Here is a 13050-nt window from a genome sequence, read left to right as displayed (position 1 = left end):
TTGAGGTATGATATAAATATGACACTTCAGATTCTGAAATCTTAATACTAATAATAATATAAAAATCTCACTAATTATCTTTATATTGATTATGCATTGAAATGATACTATTTTGTATCTGTTGGCTAAATAAATATGTTAAAATTAATTAAGTTTATTTAATTATTTATGATTATGTATTAAATATTTATTTCTTAAGATTAATTATCAATTACAGATAAGAAGATGTAAATGTATTCCACCCTATCTCTCTCAGTGGTTGCAATTAAAAACCCTAGAATACCTAAAGAATGTAAATAGCAACTACTTGAGGACTCAGAAAAATAAATAAATAGATACTAAGAAGAGAGATGTGAGCTTAAAGAATGGCCCATATAGAGGTAAGAAGTTAATTTCCTGCCCCCTTCCCTATCTTCCTTTCCCTGGATCTTGGAACCATGCAAGGTGTGGACAGAAGAAGCTTCAAGGAAAACCCTTTCTCTTGGGCCAGAAGATCAAAAGGATTGAGTGAGGGTTAGGATGGAGCTTTTTTTAAGCTGCTGGCCCTAATCAGGTAATGAAACCAGACTCCTGCGGCAGCTCCCATAATTCTTTTCTTTTGTTCTTTCATCTTTAGGTGGACACAGACATAAGAAGTGCACTTGGGGAGGCTATAATTCCTACTTTCTACCATAACACCCCTGGAGCTAGAGAGTATAGAGAGAAATTGTGAAGTGGAGGGAGCTGGAGAAAAAGCATCCTTTAGTTTGTGTGTGGAACCTCAGACTTATCCTCAGGCTGCCTGTGTGTGGAACTGGACAGAACCAATAGGGCGAAGATTTGAGAACTGGACTGGAGTATAGCCTCTTGCCCAGGTCCTAAACTGCTTTCCAGGTAGTAAACACTTGGGGAAAACCAGGATAGCATTAAAAGGCTTTGAAAACAATACTGACATTTGAACCAAGCCCACAGAATGTAGTTCTGCACTTTTAGTCTGAACCTAACTTTTTATCAACTCATTGGACAACTTAAATGAACAAATTCCTCAAAAGACTTTAATTATTGAAATTCACTCAGGAAGAGGTAGATAGTCTGAAAAATCTGATATCTATTAAAACAATTGAATTCATAGTTTATAAAAGAAATATTTCAAAAGTAAAACTCCAGGTCTAGATTGTCTCAGGAGAATTCTACTAAACATTTAAGGAATAAATAGCACCAGTTCTATACAGTCTCTCTCAGAAACTGAAGTGGACACATAATTTACCAACTGATTCTATAAGGCCACATTTTCCTGATAGCAAAACTAGTCAGAGAAAGCACAGGAAAAACAAAGCATACTATAAACCAGTATCCATCATTTAAAGAGAAAAACCACTCTTCAAAAAATTACCAGCACATTGAACCTGTTCTGTTTTGTTCAGTCGCTCAGTCATGTCCGACTCCATGTTGCCACCCCATGGACTGCAGCACAGCAGGCTTCTCTGTTCCTCACCATCTCCCAGAGCTTGCTCAAACTCATGTCCATTGAGTCAGTGATTTAGTGGGAAAAAAATGTATCATTACCAGGTGGGTTTTATCCTAGAAATAGATAACAGATTCAACATTTGAAAATCAATGTTACGTCCATTATTTACCGACTAATATAAGCTATATAATCATACCAATAGATGCAGGAAAAACATTGAGCAAAATTAAAAATCTCTTAATGATAAACCTAAAAATATTATGATGGACTGTAAACTAGAGAGCTAAATCTGACAAGATTGAAGTGAAATAGGGGTAAATTTAAAATCCTGAAATGGCTTCTGAAATTCAGGTGTCCAAATTAAGACCCAGTCTTAGCATTAGTGTATATGTAAAAGTTTGGGGGCTTTTTTAGTTGACAGGAAGCATAACATAAGTTAACACTGATACGGCTGCCAAAAAAGCTACTTCATTATGCAATGGTATTTGTTAGTATAAGTTTAGTGTCTAAAACGAAGGCATGGATTTTTATTTGTTTATTTTTTTTTTTTACTTAATCTGTGTTTTTTGGAGCACACGTGAAATCTTGTGTTTGGTTCTGGGTATTACCCTCAAAGAGGACTATAGACAAACTGGTACACATGCAGAGAAGAGAGAGGAAATGGTAATAAAGGAAATGGAGACCAAGTCATAAGAAAAGTAGTGGAAGAAGCTGGGATATTTAGCCTGGTTATGAGATGACTCTTGGTAGGGTTGAAAGAGAGGTCATAAGAACTGCCTGTGAATAATTGAAGGGCTATGATATTAAAGTGAAACTATACTTGTTCTATAAATTCCTAAGAACCAGTGGATGAAGTTTTCAGAGAAAGAGAGGTTAAATTTCAGTGTAAGGAAACACTATATCAGGAGTTAGAACTAACTCTTGGAAATGAGTTACCTCTCCAAAATCTTTGGTAAAACTATTGCCTAAACCTACCTTTCCAATGAAAATTTCCTTCAACCTGGCATTTCCACAAGACTCTTGTCTGACCCTTACTTCCTATAGTTGAGAGTTTCAGTAAATAATCATTTTATGTAGCCACTGAAAAGAATATTTCTTCCATCACTAGTGGGCTTCCCTGGACACCAGTCATTTGCCATTTGAATTGTTTCTTTGAAACTGTGTTTTCCTGGCGGTTATTTCAGCTTTAAGGTAGACGAAGTAGCACGGTACTATTCATTGATGAAAATAAGGAAGGGAGCTTGGGGATGAGTTTCATTCCTCATGTAACTGGGGAGCAGGACAAGTGGCCCACTCTGTAGCTCTGGTGATGGGGCCTTCCTGAGATGGTGCTCATATGTTCCAAAGAGTGTCAGCTACCGAGACGCAAGAATGTAGACAAAAACTTTCTTGCTCCTGTTGTGCTTTTTATGAAGAATTGTAGACATATATTTTCAAAGAGAAGAATTTCTGCCCCATTGGTCCTACGGTTGTAGGGTGTGAATTTTCAGGGAATCATGAAAATTAAGACTTACAACAGCCCCATTTTGTTGTTAGATGTTTGTTATACTTCTAGACATTCTAAGAGTTTTGTTTCTTTACTTACTTTTTTTTTAAACCTTACCTTATATCGCCTCTGATTCTATTTTTATTTCTTTGTTCTCTTGCCTGCTCTTCCTTTTTATGAAAAGTTGAAGCAAGCAGTATCCAAGGGATCTGTCCTGAGTTCCTATCATCTTGTCCAGGGTGAAATAAAGGAAACATGATGTTATTGCTCTTTTCTGTGATTTGTGTTGGTCTTTTCTCCTCCATCTCTGCCTTGAGGTCAGGGACTGTGTTTTCTACTTCCTGTATATCTCCCCAGGTGTCCAATATGTGCATGTGTGCATGGTGGGTTTTTAATAAATGTTCTTGACTGATTTACTGACTGTTCTTCCTAGCAAGGAAACAATGCTGCATTTTATTCCAAAGAGGCTATACAGTATTAAGGTAAAGTATTTTAGGAGTTCTTTGAGGTTGAAGGTAAAGAGTTTGAGAAATTCTGAAATGTATAAGAGTGTGAGATTCTGGAAGACATTTAAATTTATTTTTTGTTTTGAAAATTACTTGTATAATATATTTTGCTCTGTGTAGTATGGTAATGTCTCTCTCTCTAAAAGGATTGTTACAGTTGAGGATGTAATCATTGGTATACATTGTTTCCTTTAAAAACTTTTTTTTGTATATTTAAATAATTTTGGCAGCTTAAATTTTTTTTTTTAGATTAAAAAAATTAACACTCCCCCCCCCCCCAGTACTCTCCTTAACCCATTGGGAAACTTCTTGAAAAATAAAGATCTTTGTAAGTATTCATCTTATAAAAACATTATTTACTTTTAAAAAGGACTCATTGCAGAGTTTTTTTGTTAATGGAGAACTCTACAATTGCATTTTCAAGATGGTTTTATTTATAAAAAGTAATTTACTCATAACCATCGAGTAAACACCTTCTAATTTATTTGTGTTTAAGTTCAGATTAAAGTGAGGTGAATTTTTGCATCAGAGTAAAAAACAACAATGGCTTTATTGAGATATAATTCACATACCATGCAATTCACTCTTTGAAGTGTAAAGTTTAGTGGTTTTTAATACATTAATGAAGTTGTGCTAATTCCAGAACATTTTCATCTCTACAGAAAGAAACTTTGAACTCATTAGCTGCTGCTGCTGCTAAGTTGCTTCAGTCGTGTCCGACTCTGTGCAACCCCATAGACGGCAGCCCACCAGGCTCCCCTGTCCCTGGGATTCTCCAGGCAAGAATACTAGAGTGGGTTGCCATTTCCTTCTCTAATGCATGAAAGTGAAAAGTGAAAGTGAAGTCACTCAGTCGTGTCCGACTCCTAGCGACCCCATGGACTGTAGCCCACCAGGCTCCTCCATCCGTGGGTTTTCCAGGCGAGAGTACCAGAGTGGGTTGCCATTGCCTTCTCCGGAACTCATTAGCAGTAACTCCCTATTCTGTCCTTTTTAGGCCCCTGGCAACCATGGATCTACTTTCTGTCTCTATGGATTTATATATTCTGGATATTTCATAGAAGGGGAATAATACAGTAATCATATAATATATGGTCTTTGGTGTCTGGCTGTTTTCACTTAGCATAAAGTTTTCAGGGTTTATCCATATTGTAGCATGTATCAGTATCTTTTTTTATACTTGAATAATATTCTGTTATATGTATATACTGTATTTTGTTTATCCATTTATCAGATCAACATTGGATTGTTTCTGCTCTTTGGCTATGGTGAATAATACTGCTACAAACATTCATGTGCAAGTTTTTGTGTGGACATATATTTTCATTTTTCTTGGGTATATACCTAGGAGGAGTCATGGCCTAACTCTAGCATTTTGAGGACTTGCCAAACTATTTTCCAAAGTGATAGCACCATTTTATATTCTCATCATCAGCAAATGAAGGTTCTGATTTCTCTACAACCTCACCAACACTTATTATATTCTCTTTCTTTCTCTCTCATTTTTTTTCTTTAGTCTTATCCTTATGAGTATCAAATTATGAAAAACTCTTTTTACTCCATTGAGTTGTCTTGGCACCCTTGCCAAAAATCAGTTGACTATAAACAGAAGATTTATTTTCAGACTCTGAGTTCTATTCCATTGATCTGTATGTCTGTATTTATGTTGTTGCCACACTGTCTTAATTACTGTGGCTTTGTAATCAGTTTTGAAATTGGGACATATGAGCGTTTCAACTTTGCTCTTTTTCAGGATTACTTTCTGTTCATACAGAATCCCTTACATTTCCATATGATTTTTAGGAGTGGTTTGTCAGTTTCTGCCCAAAGAGAAAAAAGCCAGCAGGATTGTTTGAGATCTGTACCTTAATTTAGGTAGTATTGCTATCTCAACAATATTGTCTTCTGATCCGTGTACAAGAGATGTTCATCTCCCGTACATGTAGGCTTTCTTAAAATCTTTCAACAATGTTTCATAGTTTTCAGAGTACGCGTCTTCACACTTCTTTTGTTAAGTTTATTCCTAAGTATTTTATTTTTCTTGATATATTTTTAAGTGGAATTATATTCTTAACTTCATGTTTGGATTGTTTGTTGGTAGTGTATAGATAAGCAATTGATTTTATACATCCGTCTTGTATTCTTGGAACCTTCCAAAACTTGTTTATTAGTTCTCATTGTGTGTATGCATGTGTGAATTCCTTAGGCTTTTCTCTATGCAAGATCATGTCATCTGTGGATAGAGATAACTTTGCTTTTTCTTTCCAATATAGATGCCATTCATTTCTTTTTCTTGCCTAATTGCCCTGGCTAGAACCTTCAGTACAGTGTTGAATAGAATTGGCAAGAGTAGATATCCTTGGATCAGATTCATAGTATTTAGTGGTTTGGAAATATGTATTACTGACAATGCTCCTTTGAGAATTTGAAAATCCAACTTTGTGTCCTCCTGTAGTAACAAAATTTCTTCTATTGGAATTTAGCATGCTATTTATTTTTTGAGCATCAAGGCACAATAGATTCTAGCATGGCCTTCCCCAAAACGTCAGTGCCTCTGTTTTATTAACTTATGAGTATAGTTGAGTAAGAATGAATAATTAGAACATTCATATTGTCTTTGCCTCTTAGTCTTAGCTTGGGCTAATGCTTTATAGTTAGCACATTTGAAGGAGGTTTATAATTTGTAATAGACATAGTTAAAAACCAGAGATGATGATCGTGGTAGGAAAGGTAGTGATTTTATTACTTTTGATAATTTAACTCTACACCCAACTTCTGATGAGTGTATTTCCTTGTTCAGGTTTATTCACTATAGAAAGTGGTAGAATTAACTCTTCTTTACTTTATTGCTTACTGTAGATTTTGTCAGTAGTTAGATATCTAATTCAGAGAATAGAATTTCTTTCATATACTGAACATTTCTAGAATATATTCTCTATGTATTGTATTTTGCCCTGTCAAACACATGAAGTCAGTATAATAACATGTTTATTCTCTGACTGCGTGTAAGATATGTAGGAAGATCAAGTATACGTACTTACTTTGTACTGCTGTGTATTTGTGCTTCAGTGTATATGTTCTGTCCCTCTTACTAAATGTGAGCTCCTTGAGGTTAACAATCTGTATTGAAATGGTGGATATCATAATGCCTCACCTATACCATGTGTTTATTATGAATTTTTAAAATGAATGGAGCCGCTTAAGTATAAGCTTCCAGTTAAGTATTCTTACTCAATGGTATAACCAATCAGTATTGTTGAATTTCACAAATAACAAGGATCAGTGTGTCCTGGATTTATTAGGGAAGACTTCATACAGGAGAAGTTAATTAAAGGAGCTCACACAGGATGAATAAGAACTGAGCAAAGAGAAAGAGCATTTCAACTAGGTGTCGTAGTTTGGAGTTCAGTGAGTAAATTATGTTGATTGGAATAGAAAATTAGTATTGGCTTTTAGATCTAAAGAAAAGGGTAGATAAATAAGGAACATTGTGTTTTGGAGGCCTTAAATTCTAGTTTGAAAAGTTTGCTCTTACTCTGTTACAGAACCATTTGAAATTTTTGGAGGCACAGCAGTACTTTAAGAAGATATGCTTTATGATAGTATGTGTTATGGGTTGGAGGTATTGGGAGAGCACTTAGGAGGGTATGGTAATAATTCTAGTCTGTTGCTTTTTTAAGAACAAAGTTCTTCATTTGCTTTTTCATGCTCAGCATAGTGCCTAGATGAGAGTTCAAATACTTGTTCTTTGGATGCACAAATATGTGGACTAAGTCATCTCAGCCTGGGTTGAGCAGTTAGCAGTAGGAAATAGCATATGAGAAACACTTCGGGGGAAGAATTGAGATGATTTGTTTTCTAAGAGTATAAGGATGTGGGTCAGGTCAAAGATGACATTGAAGTTTCAGCCTGGGTGATTAAGGAGTAGCAGTGCCATCCTTAGAAATAGGGAAGTCAGTCAGGGGAAGAGAGGAGTGAGAAAAGTGACAGTCAAGTGCATGTTTTTAGACTTGGTTGAGTTTGAAGTTGAAATCCATAGTACACAGGGTTAGTTAGGCTCAGATGAAAACTGAAGTCTGAATGTTTAAATTTAGACAAAGATATTATTGTTTGAGCAGTAAAAATGGTTGAACTGATATAACACTATGTGTGTACATGGGTGCAGAGGTTGTGTGCATGTATACAAGTAGATACAGTCTTATACACTAGAACTCAATATGTGTATTAGAGTGTGGATATGCAAATCTGTTAGTGGAATGATGAGGAATGATTCTTTGTGTGAGCAGAGGGGAAAGAAAAGGAAGTTAAAGAAAGAGAAAGGGGAGGAACAAAGAGGTAGAACTTATAGCACAAATTTGCCAAGGAATTTTTGTCTTATGTTTGAATATAATACTAGTAATAACAGTAGTAGTACTCCTGTATGACTTGTTGAGTGCTTCCAGTATGCCAGACATCTGGCTGGACGTGCTATCTTTTTTACCCTCATAACAAATCTGTGATGTCAGTACTGTTATATTTCCTTTTTAACTGATGAGGAATCTGAATACTGAAGAACTTAAAACTTCCCCAAATGACCTGAACTAAGAAATAATTAGGAAATCTCGTGAATATAAACCTTTTTGAATTCTGAGCCAAAGATTCTTTTCCATTATACCAAAGGTTTGTATGTTTAATTTCTTCAAGGCTAGGACTTTATCTTTAGGAAATCAGTCCTTGATAAAGGCTTATTAATTAGCGGCAGTGATTGGACAGTCATGTTTGCTGTTAACAAAATCTGCATGTACTGTGGATGTAGTTGTTTCTACTTTTCTACCTGGGTATTTATATTTATGTGCTTCCCAGGTGGCACTAGTGATAACCTGCCTGGGGTTCAATGCAGGAGACAGAGGCAGGTTTGATCCCAGGGTTGGGAAGATCCCCCTGGAGGAGGGCATACCAACCCTCTCCAGTATAGTGTATTAGGAGGTAGCACTTTCGACTGCATGTTGTGAATGTTAATTTAAAAGAAGGTATCAGTTCTTTTTGTTTCTGAATGAAAGTGCTTTTCAGTATTTTTGTTAAACTACTATAAACTTGTTTTAGAAGTTTTTTTGATGCACTGCTCCGATCATTCATACATTTGCAAAGAAATAAGAACTGACATTTTCTGTATTACAGGGGATATAATTTTCAATGCCCAGTACCCAGAGCTGCCTCCCGATTTTATCTTTGGAGAAGATGCTGAGTTCCTGCCAGACCCCTCAGCTCTGCATGTGAGTACTACAGGCGTGTTCTGTGTTCGGATGATCTTTATTTGTTGAAAGGAAAATAAAGTTGCCTGTTGACAATCCTTTAACAGATACATTTGCTGAACACATAGATTTTTTTTCTGCTCCTTTTTTCCCCTCTGTCCTGTGAAATAAGTACAACTCCTTTTGTGCCAAAATTGTTTAAGAGTTTTTTTTTTTTCCTTCATTGCAGCTTTACTTGCAGACTATTTTGAATTAAAGAAAGTCTCTAGCCTTTTGGTTAAAATATTGTTGCTTCAGCTTAAGGAGACATGTTGAAAACATTTTCTTTGTTTTAACTTAATATTTCATGCCTGCGATCAATTTTCTAATGTTTACTAGCACTTCATCACAGGACTTGTTAGGGGAGTGTTTCTTGGCTTTTCAAGATGCCTTTTTTTTTGTATAGAAGTGAAAGTGGCAAATTTGGACTTGTATGCGCATTATCTCAGTCTTATTATCAGAAGGGTAAAGACCAGATTAAGTGTTCTTTATTAAGCAAGACCAAAAACTTTGTAATTGAAGTAAAATATTTCTGGATTAAAAGCAGAGAAAGGGGTGGTAGAATTGATAGTTGTCAGAGCACATGTGTGTAAAAAGTGTGTTTTTCATGGCTGCTAGAGAAAAACATGCCATTTTGTTTAAAAGGGCTGACAAGGCAAAATGTCTCTTTCTTTCCTGTCCCAAGTTTTGGTTTTGCTATGATGCTTGTACCATAAGAAGTTCTATTGTTGTTCAAAAACTTTGTTCTTAGTTGTGTTTTTTTTGAAAATTTTTTGCCGCATTGAAGTTTTGTAATTAAAAGTTTGAGAATTTGCTTTTAAGTCTTGTCCTCCGTCCCTTCTTTAAAAAGGGAAGTATTAAACGGGAAGTATTAACCCAAACCTAAAGAAATCTTAAATTTTGGAACACAACTGTATAAATACAGTTGACAAGAGTAGAATGGATTTGATAGAAAATTTCTAAGATTTACACATAAACTGTTACTTTAGGTGATTTCTTTTTTTTAAATTGTAGTTTATCTGTTCAATGTTATGTGGCAGCCTGGGTGGGAGAGAAGTTTGGGGGAGAATGGATATACGTATATGCGTGGCTGAGTCCCTTTGCTGCCCACCCGAAGCAACCATCATGTTGTTAATCATCTGTACTCCAGTATAAAATAAAAAATTTAAGAGAAAAAGACAAAAGAAATGCCAAAAAAAAATTTAACTGAAGCTTTGAAAAAAGAATTCAGTTTAAGTTTGGACCCTTTAAATGCTTCCCTGATAGCTCAGTTGGTAAAGAATCCGCCTGCAGTGTGGGAGACGTGGGTTTGATCCCTGGGTTGGGAAGATGCCTGGAGAAGGGAACGGTTACCCACGCCAGTATTCTGGCCTGGAGAAGTCCATGGTCTGTATAGTCCGTGGGGTCACAAAGAGTCGGACAAGACTGAGAGATTTTCACTTCCCTTTAAGTGCTTTGTATGAGAAATTCACCCCATGTTGAAGCTGAAGGCCTTACCTGAAGAAAATAAGGCAGAAGTACCCTTATAGATTTCTCCTGTATTAAATCTGCCCATTGGAAGGTAGCATATGCTAAACACCAAAGTTATATAACAGGCTAAGTGCTCCAGGAGTTTAAGGATGCTTGTCAGAAAAGGCTTTGTTGTGGAGGTGAGATTTGTATCAATATTTGCAGAATGGAGTAAAAGTTGGGGCAGTATGGTGGAGAGTGTTTCAAGTGGAGGGAATGACATAAACGAATGATAGGTATAACATATTGTAGAATAAGGTGCTTGACAGGTTTGCTGAAGAGTAAGTTAATATAAGGAAGGGCTGCTGCTGCTAAATCGCTTCAGTCGTGTCCAACTCTGTGCAACCCCAGAGATGGCAGCCCACCAGGCTCCCCCGTCCCTGGGATTCTCCAGGCAAGAACACTGGAGTGGGTTGCCATTTCCTTCTCCAATGCATGAAAGTGAAAAGTGAAAGTGAAGTCGCTCAGTTGTGTCTGACTCTTAGTGACCTCATGGACTGTAGCCCATCAGGCCCCTCCATCCATGGGATTTTCCAGGCAAGAGTACTGGAGTGGGGTGCCATTGCCTTCTCCAAAGGAAGGGCTAGAAAAGGTTAAAAAGATAAAGTGGGGTGAGATTGTTGAATGCATTGAATTCTAGGTTAAGCGTCACTGAAGGAAATGAAACATGGAGAATTGTCGAACAGTAGTGTGGTTAATATAGTAGATTAGAAGAAACTGAGGAAGAGAATTAAGAACTATTGTATAGATCTAGGTGGAGGTGGGAAAGGGGCTTTAAGCTAAGATGATGCAAGAGGGAACAGATGGAAACGATAAGAAATACATGTATACAATTTATTTTTTTGGAATTGCCTTTAAAATTTGCAAGGCACATCTTCAATATTGGCAAGGATTGTGAGTGTATTAGACTTTATCTTTCTGTTTATTTATTTATATACTCATTTATTTGTTTTGATTAGAGTGTGGACTTTCAAAGCTGTAAAGGGCTTTAACTTTTATCTTATTCCACTTTTCGGTTTTAGTATTCAAGTAATTGACCTATATTTATATTGTTGTGTTGGAGTTTATATTATAACTTCACTTATCTGATGTTTAATTTTGAGTGGAGTTACCATTAAACGTTTTTGGGAAATTAGTTGCAGAAGAACAGCCCCCAAAATCAAAGCACTATGTCTAAAACAAAGATCCCAAATCGAGGGGAACGCCTGTCTCTAGCTATAGTTAATCTCAGCCCTCAAGCAGTCTACTCAGGGCTTCTTCATAGACTAGTGAGTGAGCTGGGAAAGCCTAGAGAATCAACTGGATACAGCCTTCCCTAGTTGGGTGAAGTCTACACAGCTCTGGAGGGTACCTATATCTTTCCAAACAGTACTTTGAAGTAGCTTATAGGATACACAGAGAGTTAATAAAAATATGTGAGGTGGTTATATATATTTAAATATCTTCTTTGGAGAAATGTCTATTCAAATCCTTTGTCCATTTTTAAGTTGGGTTATTTGTCTTTTAATTGTACTTTTCACCATTTGATAAATTGGGGGCTATTTGAAGTCAAGTGGGCCTTAGGAAGCATCACTATGAACAAAGCTAGTGGAGGTGATGGAATTCCAGTTGAGCTATTCAAATCTGAAAGATGACACAGTAAAAGTGCTGCACTCAATATGCCAGCACATTTGGAAAACTCAGCAGTGGCCACAGGACTGGAAAAGGTCAGTTTTCATTCCAATCCCAAAGAAAGGCAATGCCAAAGAATGCTCAAACTACTGCAACAATTGCACTCATCTTACACATTAGTAAAGTAATGCTTAAAATTCTCCACACCAGGCTTCAGCAATACGTGAACTGTGAACTTCCAGATGTTTAAGCTGGTTTTAGAAAAGGCAGAGGAACCAGAGATCAAATTGCCAACATCCTCTGGATCATGGAAAAAGCAAGAGAGTTCCAGAAAAACATCCATTTCTGCTTGATTGACTATGCCAAAGCCTTTGACTGTGTGGATCACAATAAACTGTGGAAAATTCTTTAAGAGATGGGAATACCAGACCACCTGACCTGCCTCTTGAGAAACCTGTATGCAGGTCAAGAAGCAACAGTTAGAACTGGACATGGAACAACAGACTGGTTCCAAATAGGAAAAGGAGTACATCAAGGCTGTATGTTGTCACCCTGCTTATCTAACTTCTATGCAGAGTACATCATGAGAAACGCTGGGCTGGAGGAAGCACAAGCTGGAATCAAGATTGCCAGGAGAAATACCAATAACCTCAGATATGCAGATGACACCACTCTTATGGCAGAAAGGGAAGAAGAACTAAAGAGCTTCTTGATGAAAGTGAAAGAGGAGAGTGAAAAATTTGGCTTAAAGCTCAACATTCAGAAAATGAAGATCATGGCATCCGGTCCCATCACTTCATGGCAGATAGATGGGGAAACAGTGGAAACAGTGGCTGATTGTATTTTTCTGGGTTCCAAAATCACTGCAGATGGTGATTGCAGCCATGAAATTAAAAGACGCTTACTCCGTGGAAGGAAAGTTATGACCGACCTAGACAGCATATTAAAAAGCAGAGACATTATTTTGCCAACAAAGGTCTGTCTAGTCAAGGCTGTGGTCTTTCCAGTGGTCATGTATGGATGTGAGAGTTGGACTATAAAGAAAGCTGAGCACTGAAGAATTGATGCTTTTGAACTGTTGGTTTTGAACTGTGGACTCTTGAGAGTCCCTTGGACTGCAAGGAGATCCAACCAGTCCATCCTAAAGGAGATCAGTCCTGGGTGTTCACTGGAAGGACTGATGTTGAAACTGAAACTCCAATACTTTGGTCACCTGATGCA

At 36.8% G+C, this 13050-nt stretch overlaps 1 protein-coding gene across 1 annotated transcript in view; it reads left to right on the top strand.

Moving 5' to 3' along the window:
• Positions 1-13050, top strand: part of BRE (brain and reproductive organ-expressed (TNFRSF1A modulator)) — a 402733-nt gene that overhangs the window by 74815 nt on the left and 314868 nt on the right. Inside the window, exon 4 of the mRNA XM_005686868.3 lies at positions 8597-8691. Within this exon, the coding sequence (XP_005686925.1) occupies positions 8597-8691 (95 nt within the window). The remainder of the gene's footprint in view (positions 1-8596; positions 8692-13050) is intronic.

The sequence above is a fragment of the Capra hircus genome, chromosome 11, assembly GCF_001704415.2.
Source record: "Capra hircus breed San Clemente chromosome 11, ASM170441v1, whole genome shotgun sequence".
NCBI lineage: Eukaryota > Metazoa > Chordata > Mammalia > Artiodactyla > Bovidae > Capra > Capra hircus.
Note: the sequence above shows the minus strand (reverse complement) of the source record. Positions and strands in the feature narration are given on the sequence as shown.